At 31.9% G+C, this 14,107-nt stretch overlaps 1 protein-coding gene across 1 annotated transcript in view; it reads left to right on the forward strand.

The window, feature by feature from the left end:
- LOC134690272 (uncharacterized) overlaps window positions 1–14,107 on the forward strand; it is a 46,188-nt gene that overhangs the window by 17,880 nt on the left and 14,201 nt on the right. The window contains exon 5 of the mRNA XM_063550249.1: window positions 8,957–9,028. Within this exon, the coding sequence (XP_063406319.1) occupies window positions 8,957–9,028 (72 nt within the window). The remainder of the gene's footprint in view (window positions 1–8,956; window positions 9,029–14,107) is intronic.

A 14,107-nucleotide genomic window follows, 5' to 3' on the forward strand; every position in this document is an offset into this window, starting at 1 on the left:
ATATTTATTTTGGTGTATTGGGGATGGTGTCACTGTGGGTGTGTTTGTTGTCTCAATTATTGACAATTATTCCATAATCTGTTATTGATGCAAAAGTATTCACTGAAGGGTTTCCGTTTTTTTGCAACACTGTACGCAGTGTTAAAGAGAACCTTATATCTATTCAATTGATCAGGCTCACATTGCTGCTTGAGAAAACATTGTCCAAGTTCAGTGTCTGACAATAAATCTTTAGACTTAAAATTTGGTCACTTTCATGGATTCACTTCTTTAAACACGATACGTAAATGCTGGGGTGTCACTAAGTGTATTTTTATTGGGTCTTTTTTAAGATTGTGTGTTCCCCTTACAAGTGCACTTTCTTTTTCTGAATGAGTAGAGAACTTCTGGCAGTATGTACACGACATTAAACCCATCAATATCATTTGATTCATTTAAGTATAGCCACGGACGATCGATTTTATAGTGGGGCTGAAATTTCCATTTCCGTTTTTCAAGATCGTATCTTTGGTCTTTAGTGAGATCTTCATTTGATTTCTTATGATTTGTTCTCAAGGAAGACTTTGAAGACCGTTCGGCATCTTCAGGCTTTTTCTTGGAAGACGTGACACCAAAAAGAAACACACATTTTGTTCTAATTTGTCACGTGACCTATCACAACTATTTATAACCTTGTGTTTCCAAGAATACAAGGTTAAAAATAACTTTTATCACTAGTCGATAAGGTCAGGGATGAAACTTTAAATATTAATATGGCGTTGACCCAAGAGAAAATAAATCTGGAATTTCACTGGAATCCCCGCTGGAATTTTGATGGGATTCCAAGTGGGATCCCACCTAATTCCACGGGGATAAGATTTTGGGAATCCCGCCCAAAATCCGGGAATTCCAATGTTAATCCCGGTTGAAATATACTGGGATCCCACTGGGATATTTTGGGATTTCAATTGGGATCCCACTGGGATAAAATTTCGGGATTCCCGTAAAAGAAGCGGGATCCCGATGTAAATCCCAGTGGAAATATACTGGGATTCCCGAAAAAAAAGGTGGGATCCCAAAAATAAATCCCAGCAGGATATACATGCACCAATTCAAATTGCACTGCCACTGGGATTCATGGGTTATTTATGCAAAAGGATACATGTCATGTTCTCCTTTCTGTTAATTAATTTGCTGTCTCTGTACTTCCAACTAGAATTGCTGAGTAAATTATGGTAACTGGAATATCTGCATGCAATCTGTTCCGTTGGCAGCTCCATTTAAAAATATCATTAAATCCCCTAAAAGTATCAAAAAAATCCACAAAGAATCATTTGTTCAATACGTTTTGAAGCAACAAATTCAATAGAAATATTATTGCATGTTTATACAGTAGATTGGAAGCTAGTTCAAATAATTATGACGTCTTGGAAGGCTATTTTAATTGTTTTTGCAAATTTCCCCTTTTTTATCCCCTGAAGATAAATAACTAGCGACTTATTATTTTCACCAAATAAACATACACACAACTGAATTAAATTTTAACATACCTACCAGTTATGCCTGTTATGTGACAACAAGTTTATTCATTGTATATGGTAAAAATAAATATATTTTCAGCTTATACTTTCAGACTTTCTAATGTTGATTTGCTCAAATAAAAACCATAAAAATCATAGTTCCTCAATAAATTATTTTTATAATCATTATATACACATATACACATGTTAAATTAAATTATTAATGCACTTATTTGAAAAAATCTGCATCGGATCTTGGTCCTGTTCCCATAAATCAGCGTAATCAGATTTTGATGACGTTTTTACCAGTACTCTAAGGTCGAAGTGACAATCTTGCCCCAAATTATATCCGCCAGAAGTTGATCTGTCTCCGTAACGGTATTATAAATAAATTAAGGGTATCGCATAAAAGAAATTAATTACTGGCCAGTTTTTACTAAATATAAGAAAAGAATACTTTATTAATCGGCACAGGGGGCATGCGGATAAGGTAGTGGCCTCATTATTTGGGACAATATTTTCTAGGGTCGAACTGTTCAGTACAATTGATAACAAAGCATGTGGCCATGATTTTTTTTACATTTTACATAAGTTGAGAAACCAAACATTTTACGATGTCGATCATTATCTTATCTTTGATGCCGGACGACAACTAATAGAAACGCACTTATGTGAACTTGGGGAACATCAGAAACGCCAAAGCTTGTCTGGCAAAACACCCGTTGACATTTCTAGGACGCCCTGCCATTTGAGCTTGCCATTTACATCGCGAAAATCTCTGCATTTTTCTGACTTATAAATATCTGTCAAACTGAATATTAAGTGACACTTAAAAGTGATTGGCTTCACCTGACAGCTTTGGTGTCATACACATTGTTAATTAACACCAATAACCTGTACTTGATGTCATCAGAGACATATGTATACACAAACCAAACACTGACATATTTATGGTTCATACAATTTCCCGTTTTAACTAGACTGGGATCCCAGGTTCAGACAGTTATCCTGATTGGGATCCCGGCTTTAAACAGTTCCGATTGGGATCCCAGCTTCAAACAGTTACCCCGATTGGGATCCCAGTGTCCGATATTTATCCCATTTCATCTAGACTGGAATCTCGGCTTCAGACAGTTATCCCAAATGGGATCCCAGTTTCAGATATTTATTCTGAATGGGATCCCGACTCCAGATGCTTATCCCGGCTTATCCTGACAATTTCACCGGGATTGCATTGGGATCCCGATGGATCCCGTTTTCGTTTTCTCTTGGGGATACTGGTGATTAAAAAGCTCGGCAAATTTAATTTTTATTTTCTTTTAAATCGATGTTCTGTTGGTTGTAGATAGTAACCACCGCTAATTTGAACCCCTGATCGACTTTTTGTAAAAGAGTTATGCCCCTTAGAAATATTAAATTTATGGAAAATGGCCTCGTTGGCTCTCTCACAGGTACAATTCTTGCTAGATTTTTATTAAACTTATACTATAGGTTAACATCAGCAATATCTTAGACAAGTTCTAAAATAGTGGATGATCGATTTTTTTTAAAGAGTTATGCCCCTTGGAAATAATGAATTTATGGAAAATGACCTTTTTAGCGCTCTCATGGGTACAATTCTTGCCAGATTTTTTATAAAACTTATACTATAGGTTGATATCATTAATATCTCAAATAAGTTCTAAAATGGTGGACGATCAACTTTTTTGAAAAGAGTTATGCCCGTTGGAAATATTAAATAAGTGCAATGTCGGGGACATTGGAACTCTGTTCTTTTATCTATGAAGCAACATTCCAGTAGCACCTGCATTTGAAGACCATATATCCCAGTTGATATGATATTACAGAGCTTGCATTTCCTATCATGATTTCTGGGTTGCTGCTTACAAGGAAGCTATTACAGCAAGAGTTTCAAAAGATGAAGTTGAAATCAACCCTTGGAAAATTGTAAGATCAATGACCCTCATAAGTTGTTGACCGTTATAGAATATCTGTTTCACAGATGACGATGGTTATAATGCCCGGTTATGTTAAGAAATTGTCATACCCATCAGACAACCCGTTGTTGGGTTGCTACCCCTGAATTGGTAATTTTAAGGAAATTTTGCAGTTTTTGGTTATCTTTAATAATATAATAGAGATAAACTGTAAACAGCAAAATTGTACAGCAAAGTAAGATTTACTATTCAGTGAACATGACCAAAATTGTCAATTGACCCCATAAAGAGTTATTGCCCTTTAAAGTAAATTTTTCACATTTTTTCATAAATTTTTGTAATCAATACAAAAATCTTCTCTGAAATTCCAAATTGAACAAAACTTGTCCTAAATCATCCTTAGGGTATCTTGTTATAAAAATGTATACAATGACCCCGCCCATCTACCAAGATGGACGCCATGGCTAAAAATAGAACATAGGGGTAAAATTCAGTTTTTGATTTACATCTCTGAAACTAAAGCATTTACAGCAAATCTGAAATGTAATAAAAATTATCATCAAGTCAAGATTTATCTGTCCTTAAATTTTCAGACGAATCAGACAACCTGTTGATGGGTTGCTACCCCTGAATTGGTAATTTTAAGGAAATTTTGCAGTTTTTAACCGGATTTTTGTGACAAAAATGTCGGTTATTGATTGGGGATGTACGGCGGTCGGGCGGCCAGGCGGGCATCCACCAAATGTTGTCCGTGCATTTACTCATGATCCGTTCAACCAAACCTTTTAAAATTTTAATATGTTGTTACTGACAACAAAATGAAGGTCAAGTTTAATAATGATGATTTTGACTTTTACCGTTCAGGAGTTACGGTTCTTGAAAGTTTAAAAAATGTCATGTCCGTGCATTTACTCATGAACCGTTCAACCAAACCTTTTAAAATTTTAATGTGGTGTTACTGACAACAAAATGAAGGTCAAATTCAATAATGACGATTTTGACTTTTACTGTTCAGGAGTTACGGTTCTTGAAAGTTAAAAAAATGTCGTGTCCGTGCATTTACTCATGAACCGTTCAACCAAACCTTTTAAAATTTTAATATGTTGTTACTGACAACAAAATGAAGGTCAAGTTCAATAATGACGATTTTGACTTTTACCGTTCAGGAGTCAGGTTCTTGAAAATTTTAAAAATGTGTCCGTGCATTTACTCATGAACCGTTCAACCAAACCTTTTAAAATTTAAATATGTTGTTACTGACAACAAAATGAAGGTCAAGTTCAATAATGACGATTTTGACTTTTACTGTTCAGGAGTTACGGTTCTTGAAAGTTTAAAAAATGTGGTGTCCGTGCATTTACTCATGAACCGTCCAACCAAACCTTTTAAAATTTTAATATGTTGTTACTGGCAACAAAATGAAGGTCAAGTTCAATAATGAGGATTTTGACTTTTATCGTTCAGGAGTAATGGTTCTTGAAAGATCTTAAAATGGCGTTTCCATTCATGTTGTTGCATTTACTAATGAACCATTCAATCTAAGCTTTTCAAATTTTAATATGTTGATACTGACTACAAAATGGAGGTCAAATTTGATATTGACGATTTTCACTTTCACCATTCATCAGTAATGGTTCTTGTGATATTGCCAGGACACAAATAAATATTAATAAATCCGGTTTGCTGTCGATGTGACAGCCTCTTGTTGGTTATTGTCTTGAATATTATAATATATAGAGATAAACTGTAAACTGCAAAATTGTTCAGCAAAGTATGATCTACAAATAAGTCAAACATGACCAAAATGGTCAATTGACCCGTTAAGGAGTTATTGCCCTTCATAGTCAATTTTTAACAATTTTTTGTAAATTTTTGTTATCTTTTACAAAATCTTCTCCTCTGAAACCACTGAGACAAATTTAACAAAACTTGGCCACAATCAGCATTAGTTCAAACAATGTGTCAGATGACCCCGCCTATCAACCAACATGACTGACATGGCTAAAAATAGAACATAGGAGAAAAATGCAAGTTTTGTCTATTAATTTTTGAACCGTTATAAATAGAGAAATCTGAAAGGAGCAAACATGTTCAGCATAATGAACTCTACCGATTTTCCATATATGTCAAAACTGTTAAGACAAATTATTTTCATGCTTATAGGAGTTATTGCCCATAAATGATAAAGGAGTAAGTTTGGTAAGGGTCATATTTGGCCCCAATTATAAAGTTCATAGTTACAAGACAATAAATGTTTTAAGTTGCATTAAAGACATGTTAGAAAGTTAAACAGAACTGTTTTTGTCAAAGTTTAGTTCTAAACACGTAGATTTTTACATCAAAAAAAGGTCAAAATAAGGGATTGTGGTGAAATTTGACAAAAATCAGCTAGATTTCAACCATATAAAGGGCCAGGTAACATAGAGCGCAGGCGTTTACAAGCTTAAGATTCAAATAAGACATGTGAAATGTCTTCACAATCATTATTCTAAAACATCTTTGTTGTCGACGTATGCGCTCTATGTTTCCTGTCCAATAATCTATGGAAATTAACCCATTTTCATTTACTTTTTCGTGAAAAATCAACAGGAGTACAACTTGCGATGTCATAATGAAACGCAGAAACGTAAAATTTTCAACAAAATGATTTGTATCCTAGCTAGTCAATGTATCAGCTATACTTTATCGTTATATTGGTCGATAAATCAGAATTTGAAATTTACGCTAAAAAAGGGGGCCATTTTAGGACCGTATCGAACATACTCCTTTTACCATTTTTTTTTCCATTTTCCCCTATTATCATGAAAACTATGATATTTAGAGAGACACATTGTTTTTCTGTAATGCTTTATATGATTTAAATTATAATTAAACAGATAAATAAACACTTCAAATCACAAAAATTATCAGCAAGGCAAGATCTATTAATAAGTCAAAGAAAGTTAACAAACTAAAAGATCAGTAATACAAAATCAACAAAATAGAGATTTTTATCAGTAAGTCTATTCTCCTCTACATTGTTGGAGAGTGTCCTTTGTTTAATATGGCCATAGACCAAGGTGAGCCACACAGGCTCTTAAGGGCCTTTAGTTTTATGCCCGACGTAGGGGCATTATGTTTTTTGGTCTGTGCTTCCGTTTGTCTGTACTTCGTTCTTCCGTCTGTCTGTCCCACTTCAGGTTAAAGTTTTTGGTTAAGGTAGTTTTTGATGAAGTTGAAGTCCAATCAACTTGAAACTTAGTACACATGTTCCCTATGATATAATAATTCCAAATTAGAGTTTTGACCCCAATGTGCAGTCGAATAAACATAGAAAATAAAAGTGCGAGTGAGGCATCCGTGTACTTGTTGTTGTTATATATTATATTAATATTTCTATATAACATGTACAATAACATGTATATATAATTTTCATCCATTTGTTTATCATTCTATTATAATGTTCTAATAATAGTGCAGTGCAAGTGCATGGTGGACACTCTTCTGTAATAATTCGAATTTTCTAATAGATTGGATTTGAGTACTAGGCATTCTTATTTTCCCGCAAAACGTTCTTAGATATTCTTTCGCATATGTTAACTCAAATTTTCGGTATTTTTGATTTGTTATTGATATATTATATATATATTTCTCACGACAAAACATTTTCATATCATTTATCTATGTTCTAAAAATTATTTTCATGAATACTTATTGATGAAATTGACATATATAATAATAATATAACAAGCGATAAGGCAGCTGGATAAGGAATGTTATTTTGCTATATGTTAACAGTCAAAGACGACAGTCACGTGGGTAGAAATGTCTGTGGCAACAATACACCGCTGGATGTAAAAAAAACCAACATAACTTTGTGTCTCTGATTTTAATCCTATGTAGAATTTTATATTGGAAATTATACAAATATGTATCTATGCAACCTTTCTGAAGTATACAAAAGATTTTTGCCAGTATTCAATGTTAGTATGCAGTTCATCCTTCCATTTTGAAAAATGACAATAACTTGAGGTGAAAGTATATGAATCTGTACGAAATTATAGCACAAGGTTCCATACCACAATAGGACAGATGGTATTGATTTGGGGGTTATTGTTTTAGTTGTTTAGAAATTAAGGGCCATAAAGGGGCAGGAAATTTGTTGTTTTTTCCACAGGTTCTATACCTCAAAAGAAATGTGGGGATTGCTTTTTGGGGGTCATGGACAAACCGCTTAGGAATTAGGGGCAACAGAACAAACTTTGATTTTCTTGTTTTTGGACAATATTTTGAGTATAAGTCTATGGGGCACAATGAAATAATACCACAAGGTTCCATACCATAAAAGGAATGTCATTTTTCATGAAACTGAAGGCAAACTTAATTCTTCCTTTCTAGACATGCTAGATGTCTTGTATAACAATTAATAAATCATTCTCTTTTGTCATTATCTCCAGAGTTCAAAGTCTAATATTTTTAAAGAGTTGTGTACGTATTTTATCAATCTTTTTGATTCATTTTAGAGTCAAGAAAATTTTGACAAATTTATAATTTGTCATATATTAGAAATGAATTTAAAACAGCAATGATTTTTTGCAGCAGTACTAATAAGGTGACAAAACTGCACATTCATAATACAGTAGAGATCAATCTTGTCGCTAATACTACCCACACACATTTCAATCACCTCCCTTTTGATTGCATAAAAGACTTTAAATTAGTTTGTATATGAATTGTTAATTATACAGAAAATAAGTGTAGGTTGATGTAAAAGTCCGACAACACAATCAGCTGACTTTTGAATTCACAATGACCATGCTATTTCTAATTGAATATTAAAAAATACCAATATCTTATAACTTAAATTCGGTCGGTAGTTTTCTGCAGGCACTCCGGCTTCCTCCACCAATAAAAACTGGCCGCCACGAAATAGTCCAAAAGCGGTGCTTAAAAGTGGTGTTAAAACACCAAAAATAAAATCAAAATTATAACTTAAATTCAGCTTCGCCTTTGCAAATTTATGTATAACCACCTTTAAATAAAATCTCTCAGGGTTACGAAGATATTGTGCTGAATTCAGAGGAAAGTTTGTTCGGAATGTTTGTTCCATCGGAAACAAGTCATAACTATGTTGTAAATTGATCTCCTTTATATTTTTTTCAAATGAAACACCATAGAATGTGCAAGTGATTTATTGTCTTCTGGAACTGTAATGTGTTTACAGCTTTCCTGCATGTGGTCATTTTAACCATGTCACAATTCAACAGGAATTAGACAATTTCGCAGTTAATTTTATTTCTGTCAATAATTGTGCAGTATTGGGAGCATCTGTTGACAGTGCCAACTTTCCATTTATTTGCATTTTAGAGCACATTTTAGCCGAATCATATAAAGTACTGATGAACACCGTCTGAATATTGTCAATATAAAGTAAAACACCTCTCAGCTGCTACTGGTCCTACTAATTGTAAGATACTTGTTACAAAAGTCTCCTTTGTTGCTAACAGATGAAAGTAATATACATATTTGTCTGTATTTCAGGGTAAGACTCCATACGATCTAGCAGCTAAAGAAGAAAAGGGGCAGTATAAGGAAGTGATGGAATACTTACAGGTACACATGCTTTAGAATTACAAATGCTTACACTCAGAATAAAACAATATAAAGCGATTTACAAAATGTAGAGAGATAAAAAACTAAATACCATAAAAAGGGAAGACACACAAAACCATCTTAGGTGCAACAGAAGGGTAAACTTAGAAATTTTACATCTAATAGTCAAAATTTCTCATTACCGAAGTAAAAAAAAAGTAACAACATACTGATGCTAAGCCTCTTTTTTAATGACTTTTCTTTTTAGATTTGATCCTATATACATGATATAGAAATAGAATATAAATTAATTGGTCCACACCCCAAAAAAAGTTTAAATTGTATAAAAAAAAGAATTTTATTAGAAGCAGCTTAAGCTTTCCATAAATAAGTTCTTACAATGTTTGATAGATAAGGGGCAAAAGGAAGCTGAAAGGAACTGATACAATTTTTGAAGTCGGATTCTTTTGCAGCTTTTAGAAAAAATAAATAAAAAACAATCTTTGGGAGGCCTTCATAAATCAACATGATACTGTTTTCCATGTGTCAAAGATATGTTTCTGATCTGCCTTCATCAGGTAAGACATGCACTACAACTTCTGAAAGCTTAAACAATTGAGTGAATGAAAATCAATAGGACCCGTAAAAGAACAGCCAAGCTCATCTTTACAAATGGTAAATAACCTTAATCTTTAAAATAAATCGGTGCCTTCTTCATTTGTTCTTGAAAATTATTCTGTATAAACCAAGTAAATATCTTTTTTGTTGTAAAAAGTTTTACAAGAAACAGAATCAAGAATAAAGTAAATGTACTTAACATTTTAATAGTTCATGGAACTAAAAAGACTAAAGCATAATCAAATGTTCAAATTAATATCTTAATGACATTTAAAGATTGTATTATAGTTTTATCATATAAATTAAACTACAAAAATATTTAAAATATGTACAACAAATTCAAGCTCAGATTAAGACTTAACCAATCATACATAAAAAACATTAGTGAATGTTTTATATGTCTCAGCTTACTTTTTTGTTTTGCTGAAATTTTATTTTATATCAAATACATGAAAAAAAAATTAATAAAAGTATATAAAAGTTTTAAGCTCTTTGAAAGAGTTCAATCATGTTGTAGAAAAGTGTATAACAAATGTAACAAATTGAATGTGATGAAATTGAATGTGTTAAAAGTTGTTAAAATACTATATGTCTTCTATGTACCAATATTATGTACGGGTATAACAATCTTTAGACAGATTAACGACTTAGTAGTAAAATCAATATGTACAAATTGCTACAAAACTATTGAAAGTTATAGTAATGACTCTCGCATAGAACAATCTTGTATAGAACAAACTTTTAGAAATCAGCTGTTCAATATTATCAAAACAAGTAGACTATTTGGGTTTTTACCTATGCTATTTTTAGTAACACAACACGCAGTGTCAATCAACGCTAAGCCATACACGAGATTCGTTAGTCTCAGTACAACATTTTCTCAACAACACCTGAAATTCAATAACACATACGATAATAAAATGTTTATAAAAAATAGTTACTTACCTGCAAAATATAGATATGGTCACATGAACCACTCATGGTTACATAATCCAAAACAATTGATTGAAAAACCGCACACATATTTATACAATCCAACACTTGATAAACTTCAGATTCATTTTTTTGAGCTAAAGATGCAAAGCAGTGTAGAAGTGTATAATACACAAATAACTTTTATCCCGGTTGAAATTTTGTCTTATAAAATTGGCAGACTTGTAAATACAATTACATCATCATGCACACACGAAGCGGAAGAATCTTTTTGTTTCGAACTTTCACAAAGATATTCCATTACACAACTTAATCGAATACATAATGCGTGGATAAATAAAATATCAAATAGATGGTATACACAATCGAAAGCACATAGTTCACACAAGGAATGTATAAAATTTATGTATGTCTTTTTTCCGAACTTAGCCAATTATCTTTATTGGTATGTATCAACATGTATTAAAGGGCACACGATAGACCCGTGGTTTAGTAGCGTATCAATAATTATGTGGAGGTCACACCAGGGTATACCTACTGGTAAATATTATATGTTTTTATTTAATAGAAAATTGTGTTATAAATATGACTTTATTAAAATGATGTATATTTATGTCAATCTTATAGTAAATATGAGCAGTACTATACATGCTATAGTTAATATATCAAAGCTAATAAGATCATTAATTTGTAACTTTAATAATGGCTTTAGCACATACAATTAACTTATGTAGTCTCAATGTAAACGGCATCGGTTCTAGAGGAAAAAGGAATAGAGTAGTAGAATGGATAAAAGCACAGAAAAGTCAAATTACATTTTTACAAGAAACACATTTTGACGAAAATATTGAAAGAGAAATTAAAAATAAAACAGAATATGAAACTTTTTGCAGTAACGGTACAACAGCTAGTAGGGGTGTAGCTATTTTAATTAAAAAGTCACTGAGCTTTGAATTTATAAATAAATTTAGTGGAGTGAAGGGAGATTTGTACTTATTAATGTGCAATTAAATAATACTATTTTCACATTTTCCAGCATATATGCACCGAACTGTAAAACTTCAAGAAATTCTTTTTTTAAAAAAGTAAGCGATAATTTGAAAGAATACAGTCTTGGTATACATATACTAGGGGGAGATTTTAATGATGCACTTAAACCAATCGATAGAAAGTCTTTATGTCCTGGTAAATTTATTCAACCTGTTAACGGATTAAAGCAATTAATAAAAACTAACAAATTAACGGATGTTTGGAGAAATTTAAACACAAATAAACAGCAATTTACATGGAGAAGAAAGGATAAATCACAAGCTAGTAGAATAGACATGATTTTTATTGGGTCAGAATTTTTACCTCTTATAGAATGGTGTAAAATTAAACCGGCTGTTATACAGTCAACTGATCACCAAAGTGTATTTTTAAATTTTAAGCCAGGGTTATCAGAAAGGGGAAATGGGTATTGGAAAATAAATAACTCAGTATTACAAAATAAAGATTATCAAGAATGTATAAAATGTTTAATTGATAAATATACATTTAAAAAAGACTCAATAGATTGTAGGCTTTTATGGGATGGATTTAAAATCGAGGTAAGGGAAGTAACTACAACTTACTGTAGAAATAAAGCGAAGTTAACAAGAGAGCGAAGGCGTAGTTTAGAAAAAGATCTGGAACAAAAGATGGAACTTATAGATGAGAGAAATAATGATGAAAATCAAAATTTGGAAAAAGAAATTAAAGATATAGAAAAAGAATTAAGTAACATTTATGACGAAAAGGCAAGAGGGGCACAAATTAGATCTAGAGAAAAATGGGTTGAGTTTGGGGAAAAGAACAATTCCTACTTCCTCGGTCTAGAAAAGAAGAGGCAAGTGAAAAAATCAATAAGCAAACTAAAAGGAGAGGATGGGGAATTAATTACTAATCAAGAAAATTTACTCCATGAAATAAAAAATTTCTATGAAAACTTGTATAATGTAAAATCTGCAAATAAAAATTTAACTGAAAAATATATCAATGACACAAAACTAGAAAATCGAGTAGACGAAAAGGATAAACTGATATGCGATGGAAAAGTTACAGTAGAGGAATGCACGCAAGGCATTTATAAAATGAAACTAAATAAATCACCAGGGCTTGATGGTCTAACGGTTGAATTTTATAGACAATTTTGGGATAAACTTAAATTTTTAGTTGTGGATGTTCTAAATACAGGCTACGATAAACAAAGTTTATCATACTCACAACGTACCAGTATATTAACTTTAATATTTAAAAAAGGAGATCCTTTACTTTTGGAAAACTACCGTCCAATTTCACTTCTAAATGTAGATTTTAAACTTTTGTCATATGTTCTAGCTCAAAGATTAAAAAAGGTACTGCCAAAAATTATAAATGAAGACCAAACTGGTTATGTTAAAAATAGATTTATTGGTTTTAATTTGAGACAAATTCAAGATGTAATAGACTACGCAGACACATACAATATTAAGGGGGCATTAGTTTTTGTAGATTTTACAAAAGCGTTCGATTCATTGGAATGGGATTTTATGTTTGGAACATTGAAACATTTTGGTTTTAACGATTCATTTATTAACTGGGTTAAAGCAATGTACACAGATATACAAACATGTGTTATGAACAATGGGTGGGTATCAGAAACTTTCAAAAATTCACGTGGAATAAGACAAGGCTGTCCTTTATCGGCTCTTTTATTTGTTTTGGCTGTTGAAATTATGGCCCAGAGATTAAGAAATAATAAAAATGTAAAAGGAATTAATATAAAATTAGATGGGAAAAGTCATAGTATCAAGATTTCACAATTAGCAGACGACACAACACTATTTTGCAAGGATAAAAACGATGTGGTAGCTGCAATGAACGAAATAGAAATTTTTGGTTCCTTTTCAGGTTTACTACTAAATAGAAATAAAACAGAGGGATTATGGATTGGAAAATTGAAATCTTGTAAAGATAAAATTGTTGGGATTAAGTGGGGAGATAAACCTATTAAAGCTTTAGGGGTGTTTTTCGGACATGATAAAGAAGAATGCAAAAATTTAAACTGGAATAGTAAAATAGAAAAGATGAATAAATTATTTATGATATGGAAAAAACGAAATCTTTCTATTTTAGGAAAAATCCTAATTATAAAGACTTTAATATTGCCTTTGTTTACTTTCTTGGGAAGCGTATGTCTAACCCCAGAAAATTATATAAAAGAAATAGAAAACAGTAGCTATAAATATATTTGGGATGGAAAACCAGACAAGATTAAAAGAAACATGATGATTGGTCCATATGAGAAGGGGGGTCTTAAAATGGTAGACTTTAAAAGTTATTTTGTGGCTTTAAAAGCATCATGGGTAAATAGATTGGTAAATGGTAAACTTGAGACTTGGAAGCTTATACCATTTAAATACTTAAATGTCTCAAACAATATTTTGTCAATATTTAATATGAATTTTAGTGATATCAAATCTTTAAGATATCTTAAAGATATTCCTGTGTTTTATAAAGAAGTAATAAAGTCTTGGAATTTGACTGGCG

This window comes from Mytilus trossulus, chromosome 11, assembly GCF_036588685.1.
Source record: "Mytilus trossulus isolate FHL-02 chromosome 11, PNRI_Mtr1.1.1.hap1, whole genome shotgun sequence".
Lineage (NCBI taxonomy): Eukaryota > Metazoa > Mollusca > Bivalvia > Mytilida > Mytilidae > Mytilus > Mytilus trossulus.